At 36.8% G+C, this 15403-nt stretch overlaps 1 protein-coding gene across 1 annotated transcript; it reads left to right on the plus strand.

Annotated features, from left to right (window-relative positions):
* Positions 1-2611: 2611 nt before the first annotated feature.
* On the plus strand, positions 2612-14780 carry RBM22 (RNA binding motif protein 22). The gene is made up of 11 exons (XM_087709441.1): positions 2612-2722; positions 3215-3268; positions 3901-3930; positions 4611-4743; positions 6958-7058; positions 7241-7413; positions 8046-8246; positions 9814-9978; positions 10121-10209; positions 12900-13034; positions 13841-14780. Exons 1-11 carry the CDS (start codon positions 2669-2671, stop codon positions 13969-13971), a joined length of 1266 nt encoding a protein of 421 aa, XP_087565567.1. The 5' UTR covers positions 2612-2668; the 3' UTR covers positions 13972-14780.
* Positions 14781-15403: the final 623 nt, after the last annotated feature.

The raw sequence follows: 15403 nt of genomic DNA on the forward strand, positions 1-15403 counted from the left end.
AGAGCCATCTATTTTAAAATCCTTAATGTTCAACCTTAGAGCTGGAGGATAAATCAAGTTGTAATTTTTTAAAGTAAAAATGGAGTACTGTAAAGCATTCTTTAACTGAAGAATTATACTAGGCAATAACATTGAAAGCTAGTGTCTGATACTAAGAAAACATTTGCTGAAAATAGCATCTGCAAAATATTTCTGAAAACCATCATGCACCTGGGCAGTGGAGGCAGGCAATCTGAGTGGAAATATGTTGCCTGAATTGCCAAATCTGAATTTTATGGCTGTGTGTTTGAGACCATATTGATTTGTAATAGAATATATTAGTTTCCATATACTAATTAGGCTTTCTAAAAGAAAAATAATAGAGATCATTTGATTTTTCACCATATCAACACATTATTCTTCTCTCACTGAAAATAATACGGCTATGGCTTTATAATGTTCAGAAAGACTGAGTGTATAAATCAAGAGTATCCGTTAGGACTTCTGTCACAGGTTTTTTACACAGAAGTTGGTGTTTGGTGTTTTATGCAGTTTCAGTTGGATCGCAAGTAAAAATATTGATCTACACAGATCTATACCTTGGATCCACATTTTTGTTTTGCAATGAGACAAGTATTTCATATGATGGCTTATTGTGCAGACAGCTGTGATTTTATGATGGGTACTAGTGAGAGCAAAAATCTGGCAAAATCAAACAGATCTATGCTTTGTATCCCAGATTTAAAACAGCAGTGGCAAAAATGTGGGATCTAATCTAAATCCATGTTTCTGCATTACAAGTTTGTCCAAAATATATTGAATTTGTGATTGTGATGTTTTATTGCATGCAGTTAAATGTCTTCTGATACTATTTGAATGTTATATAAAAATAATATGAAATCAAAAGGATCTGTGTCTTGAATCCCCATTTTTGTGGTACTAAATAGAGCTATTACCAGGATGTACTTCATGCTGGCAAACATGATGTCTTATTTGATTGTGATTTCAGATAGATCCCTGATAAAATTGCTAGTACAGATAGTCCTTGACTTACAACCACAATTGAGCCCAAAATTTCTGTTGCTATGCAAAATGTTTAAGTGAATTTGACTACCTTTGTTGCCACAATTATTAAGTAAATCACTGTGCTTGTTAAGTTAATAACATGGTTAAATGAATCTGGCTTCCCCATTGACTTTGCTTGTCAGGTTACAAAAGGTGATCACATGACCAGGGGACACTGCAACCATCATAAATGAGTCATTTGTCAAACGGCTGAATTTAGATCACATGACCATGGGACTGCTGAAACGGGCATAAGTGTGAAAAATGGTCATAAGTCACTTTTTTCAGTGACATTGTAACTCAATGATCACTAAATGAACTGTTGTAAGTTGAGGACTACCTGTATTTAACTGTTTTCAATATTCTGGTTCTGATCAACTCTCTTCTACCTTTTTCCCCATATATCATATATTTTGAAGAGGAAACATTTTTAAGGGATGAAAATTATATTTAAAATACAAATATTCTCCAAATATTAGGAAAGAGATTGATATTGAAAGAGACTTAGGACTAGAGATTTGTAAAGAAAATAAATGATGTAGACCATGTTAATATGAACTGTTAAATTGTCACTGAAGACACAAATGACCAAGATGAAGTTATCCTACTTTAGACACATTGTGGAAAGACCTAGCTCTCTGGAAAAAGCTGATACTTGGAAATTGAAAGAGGACAATTAGCAGCGAAATGGACTTAATTACAGTGATGATAACTACACTGTTAAAAGATCTGAAATAGGAGATTAGGGATAGCTCATCATGCAGAAAATCTATGCAGTCACCAAAAGTCAATACCAACGTGATGGCACAAAATCAATGTTAACATTATAATTGGAATAGGAGCTAATTGTTGAGCATGTTTACAGTATTCCAAAATTTACTTTAAAAAAAAACCCTCCCAAAGTATCTTGCTAAAGGAGAATGATCTTAAATCAATAAAACAAGCGATGGTTATTAGTGTTCTAGTAGTATTCAAACAATGTAAAGGTCTGCCCATCTTACAGTAAATGCTTTTATTTGGTGAGGAGCGTTAAAACGAGAAAGACAAGTACGCTTTTTTGGAGTTTTTCGTTCAGAAAAGCATGCCTAATAGATCCCTCGTATAAATTCATTCAAAAGCAAGCTCCACTTTACTCAGTGGGTCTTCTAAATACCAGCTGAGCTATAAGTAATACCTACGGAGTAGACGTTGCTTTGAAGCCGAGCTGGGATTCACCCTAAAATACGATGCTGTATTTAGGAGTGCAGTCAATGGGATTGTCAATGGTGCTGAAAAATGCACCGGTTATTTTCCCTTAAGTGTCCATTGCAATTCTCCCCCTTCCCGGCCCTCTTAAAACCTTTAGTCTGCAACTAAACTATAGTTAGTAGAAGTCGCCTCCGCTTTGCCCACGCTAGCAGTTAAGTCAGCCCGCGCTTGGAGGTCAGGTCTGGGGACAAGCCCAGGGGAGGCGCTTCCGCTTCAACCTGTCAAAAGGGAGCAACCCCATTTAATAGGGCATTAAAAAACCCGCCCCCTACAGCCATTGGTCAAGAACCTGGATTATGGAAAGGTACATCCGGAGTGCAGAGCGTCTACTTCCGGGCCTGCTTTTTTTTTTTTATAACACTGTAAGCACAATAAAATGGCGACGTCTCTGGGATCCAACACATACAATCGGCAGAACTGGGAGGATGCGGTAACAATGTTGTCCTTTGGGGTTTGGGTGCCTTGGCTTTGGTAGGAGGGAGAGGGCGGCTCTGAATCGGCCGGTCCGTTGACATCGTCCTGCTTCGAAGAGGCTTCGATCCGTTGCTCCAGATGTTAGAAAAGCGTGTCACCCGAGGCCGGGGTTGCTGCCTTCTCTGAGCTTCCAGATCTCAGGCAGCCGAGATCTCTGGAGAAAGGATGCCTTCCTCCCCGAGTCACACGGAAGGACCGAGCCGATCCCGTCCCTTGATCAGTTTTCCCGGAAGAATGAATCGCGTGTGGCTTCGCTTTCTCTTAATTCAGGCAATCTTAGAGCATTTAGTTCATTGAGATCCTATAGCTCTTCAACTATGTGTGTTTGGAAGAGTTGTGTCATTTTCTTTCTTTTTTAATTTACAGCCCCTTTTGGGATCACTACAGAGTAGTGATCAAGTGTGCTGTTATCTTGGTCTTGGAATAATTACACTTTTTTTCTCTGTAGGATTTCCCTATTTTGTGCCAGACCTGCCTTGGAGAAAACCCCTATATCCGAATGGTATGTTTTTTTCTGAGGGAATGATACTTAAACACACACAATAAAGATAAAAGGAAAACATTAACATAACTGGGTGCATAAAGGCAAGATTAAAGCAAACTAGAACTTCATTTCATAGTTCTTCATGTTTAGCCTGGCAAAAGATCTATATATTCACCATGTATGAGTAATCTTTTTCAAGTACATTAATGAAGATATTTATTTGTGTATATAAATACACAAATACAAAATATAATGTATATAATGTGTTGGTACATTAAAAGCTAGCTCTAACTTTGAAGAGGATGATGACAAGCTGAAATTTCTTGGAGATCAAGGAATAGATTTATGACATAATAGAATAGAATTCTTTTCTATTATATATTATGACATAGATATCATAATAGGACTATGATATCTAGACTTTTGGAAGATGAAGAATGAAGATTTCTTGCATGTTATTGTTTTGATTTTAGTAGTGATAGGAGACTGATATGCATTGTCTTCTTTTGTTCCATCTGACAGATGGAAGTCATGTACAAAATACAAATGAGTGTCTTTGATAGTGATGAAAAAACAAATCTTGATTTTTGAAATACATTGTCTTGGGATAATTATCTATTGTAATGTATTTCTTCCTCCCTGTATTTTAGACCAAAGAAAAATATGGAAAAGAATGCAAGGTAGGTTTTCCATTTGGAAAAAAGACTTATGTAATTGTAAAGAATGGCACACAAGAAGCAGCTTGTGGTTCTGTGAATTGTAATTTCACAGTTACTTAGGAAATCGTTTAAACCTGCCCATCATCTTAAACTAACAATATTTCCTTGAACTTAACAATAAAATGTGAACCCTAAGCATATTTGATTAACTTGGATTAGTTTAGATGTGTAAATCCAGTCTGTTAGTATTATCAATTAGCTGTTTTTCTTTAAATGTAAGTATCTTGGTTCTAAAAGTAAGCATTTAAACCATAATGGTACTTTAGGCAGTGGAATGTGTATGTGATTAAAAAGAACAAGAGCAACATATCAGAATCTCTCAATTTTTGAATAATATGATATATTCATTTTAGGAAAGATGGTACTATTTTCAATGGTTACCTTTTAGTTTTTATTTTAACAAGTAAGACTGAACCTCTCAAAACAGATCTTTCAGGCCACAGTATATCCCATTAATAACGGAGAATTAGATATATGTGTGTATGCCTAAATTGAGATACTGACTTAATATAGGCATTTATTTGGATGTGCAATATGTCAGCCAGCTAAAATTGCATAGATAGAAATGTTTTAAATTAAAAAAAATGCATTAAAATAGATTTTGGTTAGGATAATGTACATTAATGTAATGATTGTTTCAGATCTGTGCCAGGCCATTTACCGTTTTTCGATGGTGCCCTGGTGTTCGTATGCGTTTTAAAAAGACCGAAGTGTGCCAAACATGCAGCAAGCTGAAGAATGTCTGTCAGACTTGCCTCCTTGACTTGGAATATGGTTTGTAGTTATCATTTTACATTAAATCAGTGGATACAAAATTAGCACATTATTATTCCAGTGCACTAACCATGAGCTGCCTGTTCCTGGAGATCAGAGTCTGCATAGCTGAAGTTCTGCAAGATGAAAAACAATGACATAAATAGCACTAATTTATCAGTTTGGAGAAATGAACCCGACATTCCTATTCTTGAAATGGCAGACATTTCTAATAGTGCTTAATAGTGAAAATTAAAAAAAGGGTTTGTCATATAAATTACTAGGTAAAGTCAATCCATATTCCACTGTTTTGAATAAAAATCAATACTGGAAGCTCTGACTGAAATCAGAAAGGGTAGCTGTAATATTTTTCTCCCAACTTCATCCCACTAATAAAGGATTGGGGAGTCTGGAAAAAATATGTAATAAATCTCCACGTACAATTCTTTTAATATCTTGGTTTCTGTATTTTTATCTTTGAGGTATTGCAATTAGTTTTGAAGTGCTGTTAGAAAATGGTTTAGGTTGAATATTTTTAGGGACATCTGTGTGAGTAGTATTTCTAGATTGGATAAATCAATTTTGTTTTTTTCCAGTTTGCCCAAGGCTGCTTTGTAAAGTATTCTTGTCTGCTCCAAAGCTTGACCATTTTTTTAATGGTTGTTACATCTTAAGGCATTTCTGTCTTAATACTGTAGATATTTATGTGTGTTTCAGAATGATGTACAGCTAGTCCTCAACTTACAACCACACTTCAGCCCCAAACTTATGTTGTTAAGTGAGAAATTTATTAAGGGAGTTTTGCCCCACGTTACAACTTTTCTTGCCACATTTGTTAAGTGAAACACTGCAGTTGTTAAATTAATAACATGGTTGTTAAGTGAATCTGACTTCCCCATTGATTTTGCTTGACACAAGGTTGAAAAGGGTGGTCACATGACTCCGAGACACTGCAACTGTCATAAATGTGAGTCAGTTGTCAAGCAAGCGAATGTAAATCACATCATCATGGGGATGCTGCAATATCCATAAGTCACCAAGTGAACTGTTGTAAATTGAGGACGACCTGTACTACAGTTCCCATATTTAGCATCTTTTTGATCTTTGAACCTGAAGTGCTACACAGCCCCAATATGATGTTACGTAGCTGAACATGAGTTAAGAGAACTGGAATATAAGCTACATGGAATAAAATCTCAATGTCTCAGAGGGGAGAAATAATTTTGTACAATTATTGGATGAAGCAAATTCATGTAATGGCTATCATCCAAATATAGATATCCCCATTTAACACTATTAATTGGGACCAGAAACTCTATTGTTAAACTACACGTTCGTAAGTTGACTGCTACTTAGTGACAGCAGTTCCAGCAGTGAACTGTTAAATGAGGATCATCCTTAAGTGAGGGTCGTATATGTGTGCAACTTCCAATTTTCTGCCAAATTCCCCATGCTTAGGAATCGCAATTCTGTAATCATAGGGACTCTGCAACAGATGTTAATATGAGGTCCAGTTATAACTACACTCATTCAGCATCCTAACTTTGGTTGCTGAATGTGTGGGCATTAAACAAAGACTACGTACAATGCTAACAGTGTAGATTTCTACAGGACCTGAGATTTGAGTGCCATGGATATTTGTGGTGCAGTAAAATCAAAGTTAACGATTAAAAAAAAAAACTATGTTAGGCCATATTGATAATAATGGGATAAATCCAAAACCAGGTTGTGTCAGAATATACCTTTGTGGCTCTCAGCACATGAAACATGAGAAACAAGAGGTAGAAAGAAATTGCTAAATTGTCATGAGATACTAGAATTGTATCAAGGGGAATACAAAATAAAATAAAGGAAACGATGGATCTAGTTGCCAGTGGTTCTCTTATTTACATTTATCAGGATTTAAAGTAAATAAAAAAGTATGGTATTGAACATTGTAGGACTGATTTTGAAATAGAATTTTGTACTATGACAAATATGTTATTGCCAAAATATATAAACATTGAAATTTGTAATAGAAAAAGAATGAATGTAATAGTGTATAATAAAGTGGACTAAAATTGGCTATAAATGTAAAGATTACATAGTTATGATTTATGGTGTCTAATTGTTAGGATAGATTAGTGAATGAATATGTCATGATATAACTTTAGTGAAAGAGATAAATTTATTATTTGGAAAAATACCTTTTGTTTTCGCTTTGTATTAATTGTGTGTTTTGTTCCTCAATATTAGGTTTACCTATTCAGGTTCGTGATGCTGGACTCTCACTTAAAGATGATATGCCCAAGTCTGATGTTAATAAAGAATATTACACCCAAAATATGGAAAGAGAGGTGAAGAAATGATATATATATATATATATACATATATATTTGGTGGAGTAGTAAATTAAATGAGCCCAATATTTGGACACAAACCTTCTTGGTATTGCTGTATATTGTCTACCCTTTGAATCATGAGAGGGGCAGCATATAAGTTGAATAATATAACCACCCCTATCTGTCTGCTTTTCTAGATCATGAATTCAGATGGCACTCGACCTGTTGGTGCTCTTGGAAAGGCAACATCTACCAGTGACATGCTGCTAAAATTGGCTCGGACCACCCCTTACTACAAGCGCAATCGCCCTCATATTTGTTCATTCTGGGTGAAAGGAGAATGTAAAAGAGGGGAGGAGTGTCCTTACAGGTATACCTTAGTGCAGAAATTGATTAATTTTACAATTTTAAGTTGCCTGACAAGTGGGTGGCAAAATTGGATGGATGGATGGATGGGAAAGGGCAAACGGAGGGAAGGTTTCAAGAGCTCTTACCCGAAAGAAAATAATGCCTTGGCCTCAACAAATCCAGAAATATCAAAATGGAAACATTGTCTGATTTCTATTCTATTCATTTAGCAGCTCAAGGGAACATTCCCTTTTAATTTTCACTCATAATAATCTACTGCAAAAGTGACTGTAGAATAAGGGTCTAATAGAATCTGGGTTTCCTTGCTTCTATGGCAACGTCGTCATAATTCCACTAGGTCTTATGCTATTAACCGCTGAGACAATAGTTGTAATCTTCAGATACGTAATTGAGTCTGCTGAGTGAGAAACTTGGAATTGCAGCAGTGGGCCTTTTTTAAAAAAAAATCTCCAGTAATTGCATATTATAAAGTTTCCAATATTTGCATATTATGTAATTAATCATCTAGCTTCCTTTTAAGTTCTCTGGATTTTATGTTGCCAAATTAATGCCACGGTTTAGAAGATTAGATGAATCAAATGAATTGAACCACTCTTAACCGCATACTGTACAATATTGATTCTGACCCTTTAGACATGAAAAACCTACAGATCCGGATGATCCTCTTGCAGATCAGAACATTAAAGATCGCTACTATGGTATAAATGATCCTGTGGCTGATAAGCTCCTTAAGCGAGCTTCTACAATGCCTCGACTAGACCCCCCTGATGACAAGACCATTACAACCCTATACGTCGGTGGTCTAGGCGATACTATCACTGAGTCTGATCTTAGGTATGTCTCTCCATTGTTTGCTTCATTTCTTGTCTGTTTCTTTGAGATTGTCAATCATAAGTGATTCTTGCAGGCTTGGTCAAAAATGAACGGAAAGCAATAGATATCAACCTGCACAATTTGCTTCTCAAGGCTTCATTTTTAGCTTTTATGTGTATTTGACAACTATTATTTTTTAAATGGAGTTCTCATGCTTGAACTGTGGGAAAAAACTCTATTTCTCACCCTTGACTTTTCCATGTAATAAGCAGGCACGTCTCTGAGTCAACATAGAATGTTGTTTTTTGAGAAGATGTTTATCATGTTTATGTCTCTTGTTGCTCCAAAATAATACAAGCCAACAGTGGCAATGAAAAGAGATGCCAAATGAAGGTTTTAAATGGGGTAGCAGCTGAAGTGTTATCAGCATCTTACTATCTTGTTTACTAATGATTATTTGGCAATATTAGCAAATTATAAAGTATTCTTATTTATGCATCAGCTATTGAATAAATACTGTCAATAAATACTGTTTTATTGATTAGTTGCTTTATGTTTGCATTATATATATATATAGACCTACATATATATATACATATACATACATATATATATACATACATACATACATACATATATATATATATATATACATACATACATACATACATACATACTTGTGCGAAGCCTGAAGATGACGAATGAGACTTCGTTGAAACGTCGCCAAGACACCTCCAAATATATATATTTGTTTTCTGATGTTTTCGCGGGTGTTAGTATGTAGGTCTTTGGTTATTCGGGTTTTCTCCCGCGTAAAATTGGAGGTATATATATATCAGCACAAATACAACAAATGTAACGTAAAGGCAACAGTAAAAATATTGGGTTTCTGTCTGGATAGTCTCTTGTGACGAGCCAAAGGACAGAGAATGGAAGTAGTGATCTTCCTTCCATATTTGGGCATACCGGGGGTTGTAAATCTATATATATATATATATATATATATATATATATATATATATATATATATATATATATATATATATATATATATATATATATAGATTTACAACCCCCGGTATATATATCGGGGGTTGTAAATATATATATATATATATATATATATATATATATATATATATATATATATATATATATATATAGATTTACAACCCCCGGTATGCCCAAATATGGAAGGAAGATCACTACTTCCATTCTCTGTCCTTTGGCTCGTCACAAGAGACTATCCAGACAGAAACCCAATATTTTTACTGTTGCCTTTACGTTACATTTGTTGTATTTGTGCTGATAAATAAATAAAGGGAGACTAGTATAGATCTATTTCAAGCTATTTAGCTCTCATCAGCTAGCCATACCCTTACTGGGAATCGAACCTGTGCTGTATTGCATCTTAGGCAGAGATTATTTATCAGCACAAATACAATATATATATATAACAAATTATTTTAGATTGTTTTTTTAGAACTTTAAATAGCATTAAATATATATAATTAATTGTTGAACTTATTTAGAAGCAAATAGGTGTGTGTGAGAGATATATTACAGTGTCAGGCTGTTTCCTCTTCAGGAATCACTTCTATCAGTTTGGTGAGATTCGGACAATAACAGTGGTCCAGAGGCAGCAGTGTGCATTTATCCAATTTGCTACCCGACAAGCTGCAGAAGTAGCAGCAGAAAAATCCTTCAACAAACTCATTGTGAATGGCCGCAGGCTTAATGTGAAGTGGGGCAGGTGAGTGAGTGGTCAGGAAAAAAGAGTGAAAGCAATACACATTTTTCTTTCAGTCTTTCATTCAGTACATTTGTTAACTTTGAAGTTAATTATTTATCACTTACTAATTGATCATAATTATGACATTTTTCTTGGATTTCAGATCTCAGGCAGCCAGAGGGAAAGAGAAGGAACGAGAAGGGACTACAGAATCTGGTCTAAAACTGGAACCAGTTCCTGGTCTACCTGGAGGTAAGGCAATTCTCTTCTGCCAAAGCCATTATGACAGTGTTAGGAAAGGGAAAATAAAGAGGTATTTGTTTTTCTTGATCTAACCTTGAAATGCAGTTATGTCCCCAAAAGGCAATGAAACAAGTAGAACGTCTTGAGTTTTGTTTGATTGGCAATTGAATAAAGAATTAGAACAAGCCTGTGAATGAAGGCCTGGATTGTTATTTGAAGCCTATTAATTTAGTTCTTGGAAGGATAAAGAGCTAGGGTCATATTCAAGTGTTTTTGATACCACAATATTTTTATTTGTTTTAGTGCTTCTAAAACCTTTCAAGAGATTATAGGTTGTTTATTCCAAATATGGGCTTTTCATAATTACAGGTCTGCAAAGTAGTCTGGGATGAGAGAGAGTGCACTACTTCTCCCATCTCCCAATTCATGTTGAATCCCTAATAAATAATGAAGATGTTGTGAGATTCTGCTTGGTTGTTTGTTTGCAGATATTTCCTTACACAACTAAATAGCATCATTGCTGTGAGTGTGAAGTTTGCTGGTAGGGCAAACTACCTATAAACAGATAGGAAACCCCACATTTAGTCACATTGGTGATGCTACCTAGTAGCAATAGCACTTAGACTTATATACCACTTCACAGTGCTTTACAGCCCTAAGTGGTTTACAGAGTCAGCCTATTGCCCCCAACAACCTGGGTCCTCATTTTACAATACAATACAATAGCAGACCTTGGGACCTTGGAGGTCTTCTAGTCCAACCCCTTGCCTAGGCAGGAAACCCTATACCGTTTCAGACAAATGGCTATCCAACATCTTCTTAAAGACTTTCAGTGTTGGGGCATTCACAAGTTTTGGAGACAAGCTGTTCCACTGATTAATTGTTCTAACTCAGGAAATTTCTCAGTTCTAAGTTGCTTCTCTCCTTGATTAGTTTCCACCCATTGTTTCTTGTTCTACCCTCAGATGCCTTGGAGAATAGTTTGACTCCCTCTTCTTTGTGGCAACTCCTGAGATATTGGAACACTGCTATCATGTCTCCCCTAGTCCTTCTTTTCATTAAACTAGACATACCCAGTTCCTGCAGCCGTTCTTCATATGTTTTAGTCTCCAGTGCCCTAATCATCTTTGTTGCTCTTCTCTGCATTCTTTCTAGAGTCTCCGCATCTTTTTTACATCGTGGAGTCCAAAACTGAATGCAGTATTCGAAGTGTGGCCTTACCAAGGCATTATAAAGTGGTATTAACACTTCACACGATCTTGATTCTATCCCTCTGTTTATGTAGCCTAGAATTGTGTTGGCTTTTTGGGCAGCTGCTGCACACTGCTGGCTCATATTTAAATGGTTGTCCACTAGGACTCCAAGATCCCTCTCACAGTTACTACTATTGAGCAAGGTGCCACCTATACTGTACCTGTGCATTGCGTTTTTCTTGCCTAAATGTAGAACCTTACTCTTTTCACCATTGAATTCCATTTTATTAGATAGTGCCCAATGTTCAAATTTGTCAAGATTCTTCTGTATCTTAAGCCTGTCTTCTGGAGTGTTGGCTATTCCTGCCAGTTTGTGTCATCTGCAAATTTGATGAGTTCCCCATTTATTCCTTCATCCAAATCATTGATGAAGATGTTGAAGAGTAATGGGCCTAAAACAGAGCCTTGGGGTACTCCACTGCATACTTCCCTCCATGTAGATGCAGTTCCATTGAGGACTATATGTTGAGTGCAGTTGGTCAGTCAATTACGAATCCATCTGGTAGTGATGCTGTCCAACCCACATTCTTCTACTTTATCTAGTAGTGGGTTATGGTCTACCTTATTTTACCCGACCTCGGAAGGATGGAAGACTGAGTAAGTCCTGAGCCTGGCAAGATTTGAACTGCCCAATTGAAATCAGCCGGCAGTCAGCAGAAGTATCCTGCAGTACTGCATTCTAACCACTACGCTGCTGTGGCTCTTAGGGTAGTAGAATAAAATAGAATAGAATTCTTTATTGGCCAAATGTGATTGGATACACAAGGAATTTGTCTTTGGTGCCTATGCTCTCAGTGTACATAAAAAGACAAAATACATTCATCAAGAATCATAAGGTACAACACTTAATGATAGTCATAGGGTACAAATAAGCAATCAGGACACAATCAATATCAATATATCGTAAGGATACAAGCAACAAAACAGTCCTGCAGTCCTAAGTGGGAGGAGATGAGTGATAGGACCGATGAGAAGACTTAACAGTAATAGTAATGCAGCCTTAGTGAATAGTTTGACAGTGGTGAGGGAATCATTTGTTTAGCAGAGTGATGGCGTTTGGGGAAAAAAAACTGTTCTTGTGTCTAGTTGTTTTGGTGTGCAGTGCTCTATAGTGTCGTTTTGAGGGTAGGAGTTGAAACAATTTATGTCCAGGATGTGAGGGATCTGTAAATATTTCCACGGGCCTCCTTTTGACTCATGCAGTGTACAGGTCCTCAGTGGAAGTATAGTAGGGTATTGAAAGATCTGCAAACAGCCAAGGCTCAGAGACTAGCAATAATTCCACAGTTCAGCCCTTAGCTTCAGCTATTCTCTTCTAGTGGAATGAAGACACTGTTTATGAAAACAGGTTAAAGTGATGCTTTCTTGACCTAATTTGTTCAGACGTGTGAGTATTATGGTCGTTGGAAAAAGTTTTACAATTAAGTGAAATGTTATGCCCTGCAGCTCTTCCACCTCCTCCTGCAGCAGAAGAGGAAGCAACTTCTGCAAACTACTTCAATCTATCTCCTAGTGGCCCTCCAGCTGTTGTAAACATTGCCCTTCCGCCACCACCTGGCATTGCGCCACCGCCACCACCAGGTAATTATTAATTCTGATCCTGGAGAAACAGATGCTTGATTACCGTTCTTTGAACGAATAGAATAGTATATTCTATTGTCTGAACATCTTCAGAAATTGCTCAAGAGCGTGGGACAGTATTATCACTTAAAAACTCTCTGTTATTTCAGCAAGTTTTTACTTCTTTCATTTCTGGCCTTTGCAAAACAAATCTCAGGGGATAAGAAAATCAGCCATCTAAATGATATATTTTTCTAAAAGGTTTTCAGACTTTACCATATACATCTATACAAGCAGTCCTTGACTTACAACCATTCTTCCGTGACTCTTCAAATTTACAGCAGCACTGAAAAAAGTCAGTGGGGAAGCTGGATTCACTTAACAAACATGTTACTAACTGCTTCACTTAACCACGGCAAGAAAGGTCATAAAATGGGGCAAAACTCACTTAACAAATGTTGCGCTTAACAACAGCTATTTGGGGCTCAGTTTTGGTTGTAAGTCAAGGAGCACCTGTATATAATTGCCACCATAATTCTTTTTTAAAAATACGTTTGTGATGCTTTGGAAATGAATTTTGTTTTGAATTTGTCAATTATAAACCCTGCAAAACTCTTCAGGTAATGTACACTTGAAATCATGATAAAAACTATAAGTAAAAATGCAGCTAATTAACTATAGCTGGTAAATAAAAATATTAAGGCTCAGAATCCAATTATTTCAGTACTTTCCAGAGGAGCTGTTAAGTCTTGCCTTTATTTGCAAAAATCTTGCTTTTACATGGGAAATGAATGGTCCATCGATAATCTTTTTTTTTTATCCTGCAGGTTTTGGGCCACACATGTTTCATGCAATGGGACCTCCACCTCCTTTCATGAGGGCTCCAGGCCCCATACATTATCCTTCTCAAGATCCACAAAGAATGGGTGCACATGCAGGAAAACACAACAATCCCTAACCCCGCTGACTCCTTTCTTATTTTTGTTTTGACAAGGCATTTAAATTTGTAGCATATCACCTACAGTTACAATAAATCTCCTTGTTTTTTTGTGCACCGAGCACAGTTTTAATCTTATTGTGCAACAAAAACTGGTCCCTTGTATAATAACCAGAATTCTTAACCAGTGGTTGGGGAGGAAAGGGTGGTTTCTGTTAAGAAAAGAAAAGAAAAAAGAAGAAGAGTGGCTATGAATTTTTTTAAAAAGACCCAATTTTGCTAGAGTTATCATACATGTATTCCATTTTGCACACCCCTGATAAGTCTTCTGGCTTATTATTACTTTTAAGTCTGCTGATTTCCAGTCAGTCAAAGTGGAATTAATCCAAACCTGCTCAGGTCTTGGACACACCTTCACAGCTCAGTTACTCTTATCACTGTTGAAATTAGATTCGGATTCCTCCTTGCGCTGAGCTGGATTGGCATTACGTAGATGGTCCCGGCAGGCTCCCATGAAGATCATGCAGATGGTGTGCCACTTTGTATCAAAGCTGTTTCTGTCATTCATGATCTTGGCTGTAATACATGTTACCGAAATGTTGAGACAGCAGTTCTGCATGCTTGCTAATCCTCTGTTACGGAGGAAGCGACCCAGAGTAAAAGTTCCACGATATTCATTTGTTACTATATCTTGTCTGCTTTATTCCTGATTCAAATGTTTGATTACTGATGGTTGTTTTAGATATGTGTTTCATTATTTACTTTGTACCATCTTTCTTTGCCCTTGGTCTGTAACGTGTCTTAGTAAAGAAAATCATATTTTTTACCTATTTTCGGTCATTATTTTTAAAGAAAATATTCCTAATTGGTTTTCTCGGTGATGTTTGGACCTAGCCTTTAGCTTATTTATTTGTTAAATTAATTTGCTGCCTATCTTGCCCTGGGGCTACTCTCTCGGCTTATAATAAAAAGGAAGAAAATGAAAGGAGTGTAAACAGACGTAAAACAAACAAGGGACACAACAAGAATCATCATCATCATCTTAGACATTGTCTTCCACTGCAAGATGAAGACCTCTTCTAAATGTTTCCAATCAACACAGTCCTGAGCTTTCTTTTGCCAGTTGGGCCCGCAGTAATTGCTGATGTCTATCCATGATAACCAAAACGATGGATGGACGGACGGATGGATGGATGGCAGGATGGCAGACAGCAAGGGGATGGGAGGTGGAGTCTGCCCTCAATCCAGCATCACCTCCACTGTGGAAGCCCCCCCCCCCCATTGGGTTCCCAGACAAACCGGCAGAGCCAGGTTTTCAGGCTCTTGCAGAAGGATGTGTGTGCAATCCTACTTTAAAAAGATGTTCCCAAGGCAGGTGCTGTAGCAGAGAAGGCTGTTCTGGATCTCGAGTTCTTTGGCTAACAGGATATGAAGAGTCCCTCTCAGCTGGCAT

Source organism: Thamnophis sirtalis, unplaced genomic scaffold (assembly GCF_051295495.1).
Source record: "Thamnophis sirtalis isolate CommonGarterSnake01/CBP01778 unplaced genomic scaffold, rThaSir2_p1.2 scaffold_3, whole genome shotgun sequence".
Classification (NCBI taxonomy): Eukaryota; Metazoa; Chordata; class Lepidosauria; order Squamata; family Natricidae; genus Thamnophis; species Thamnophis sirtalis.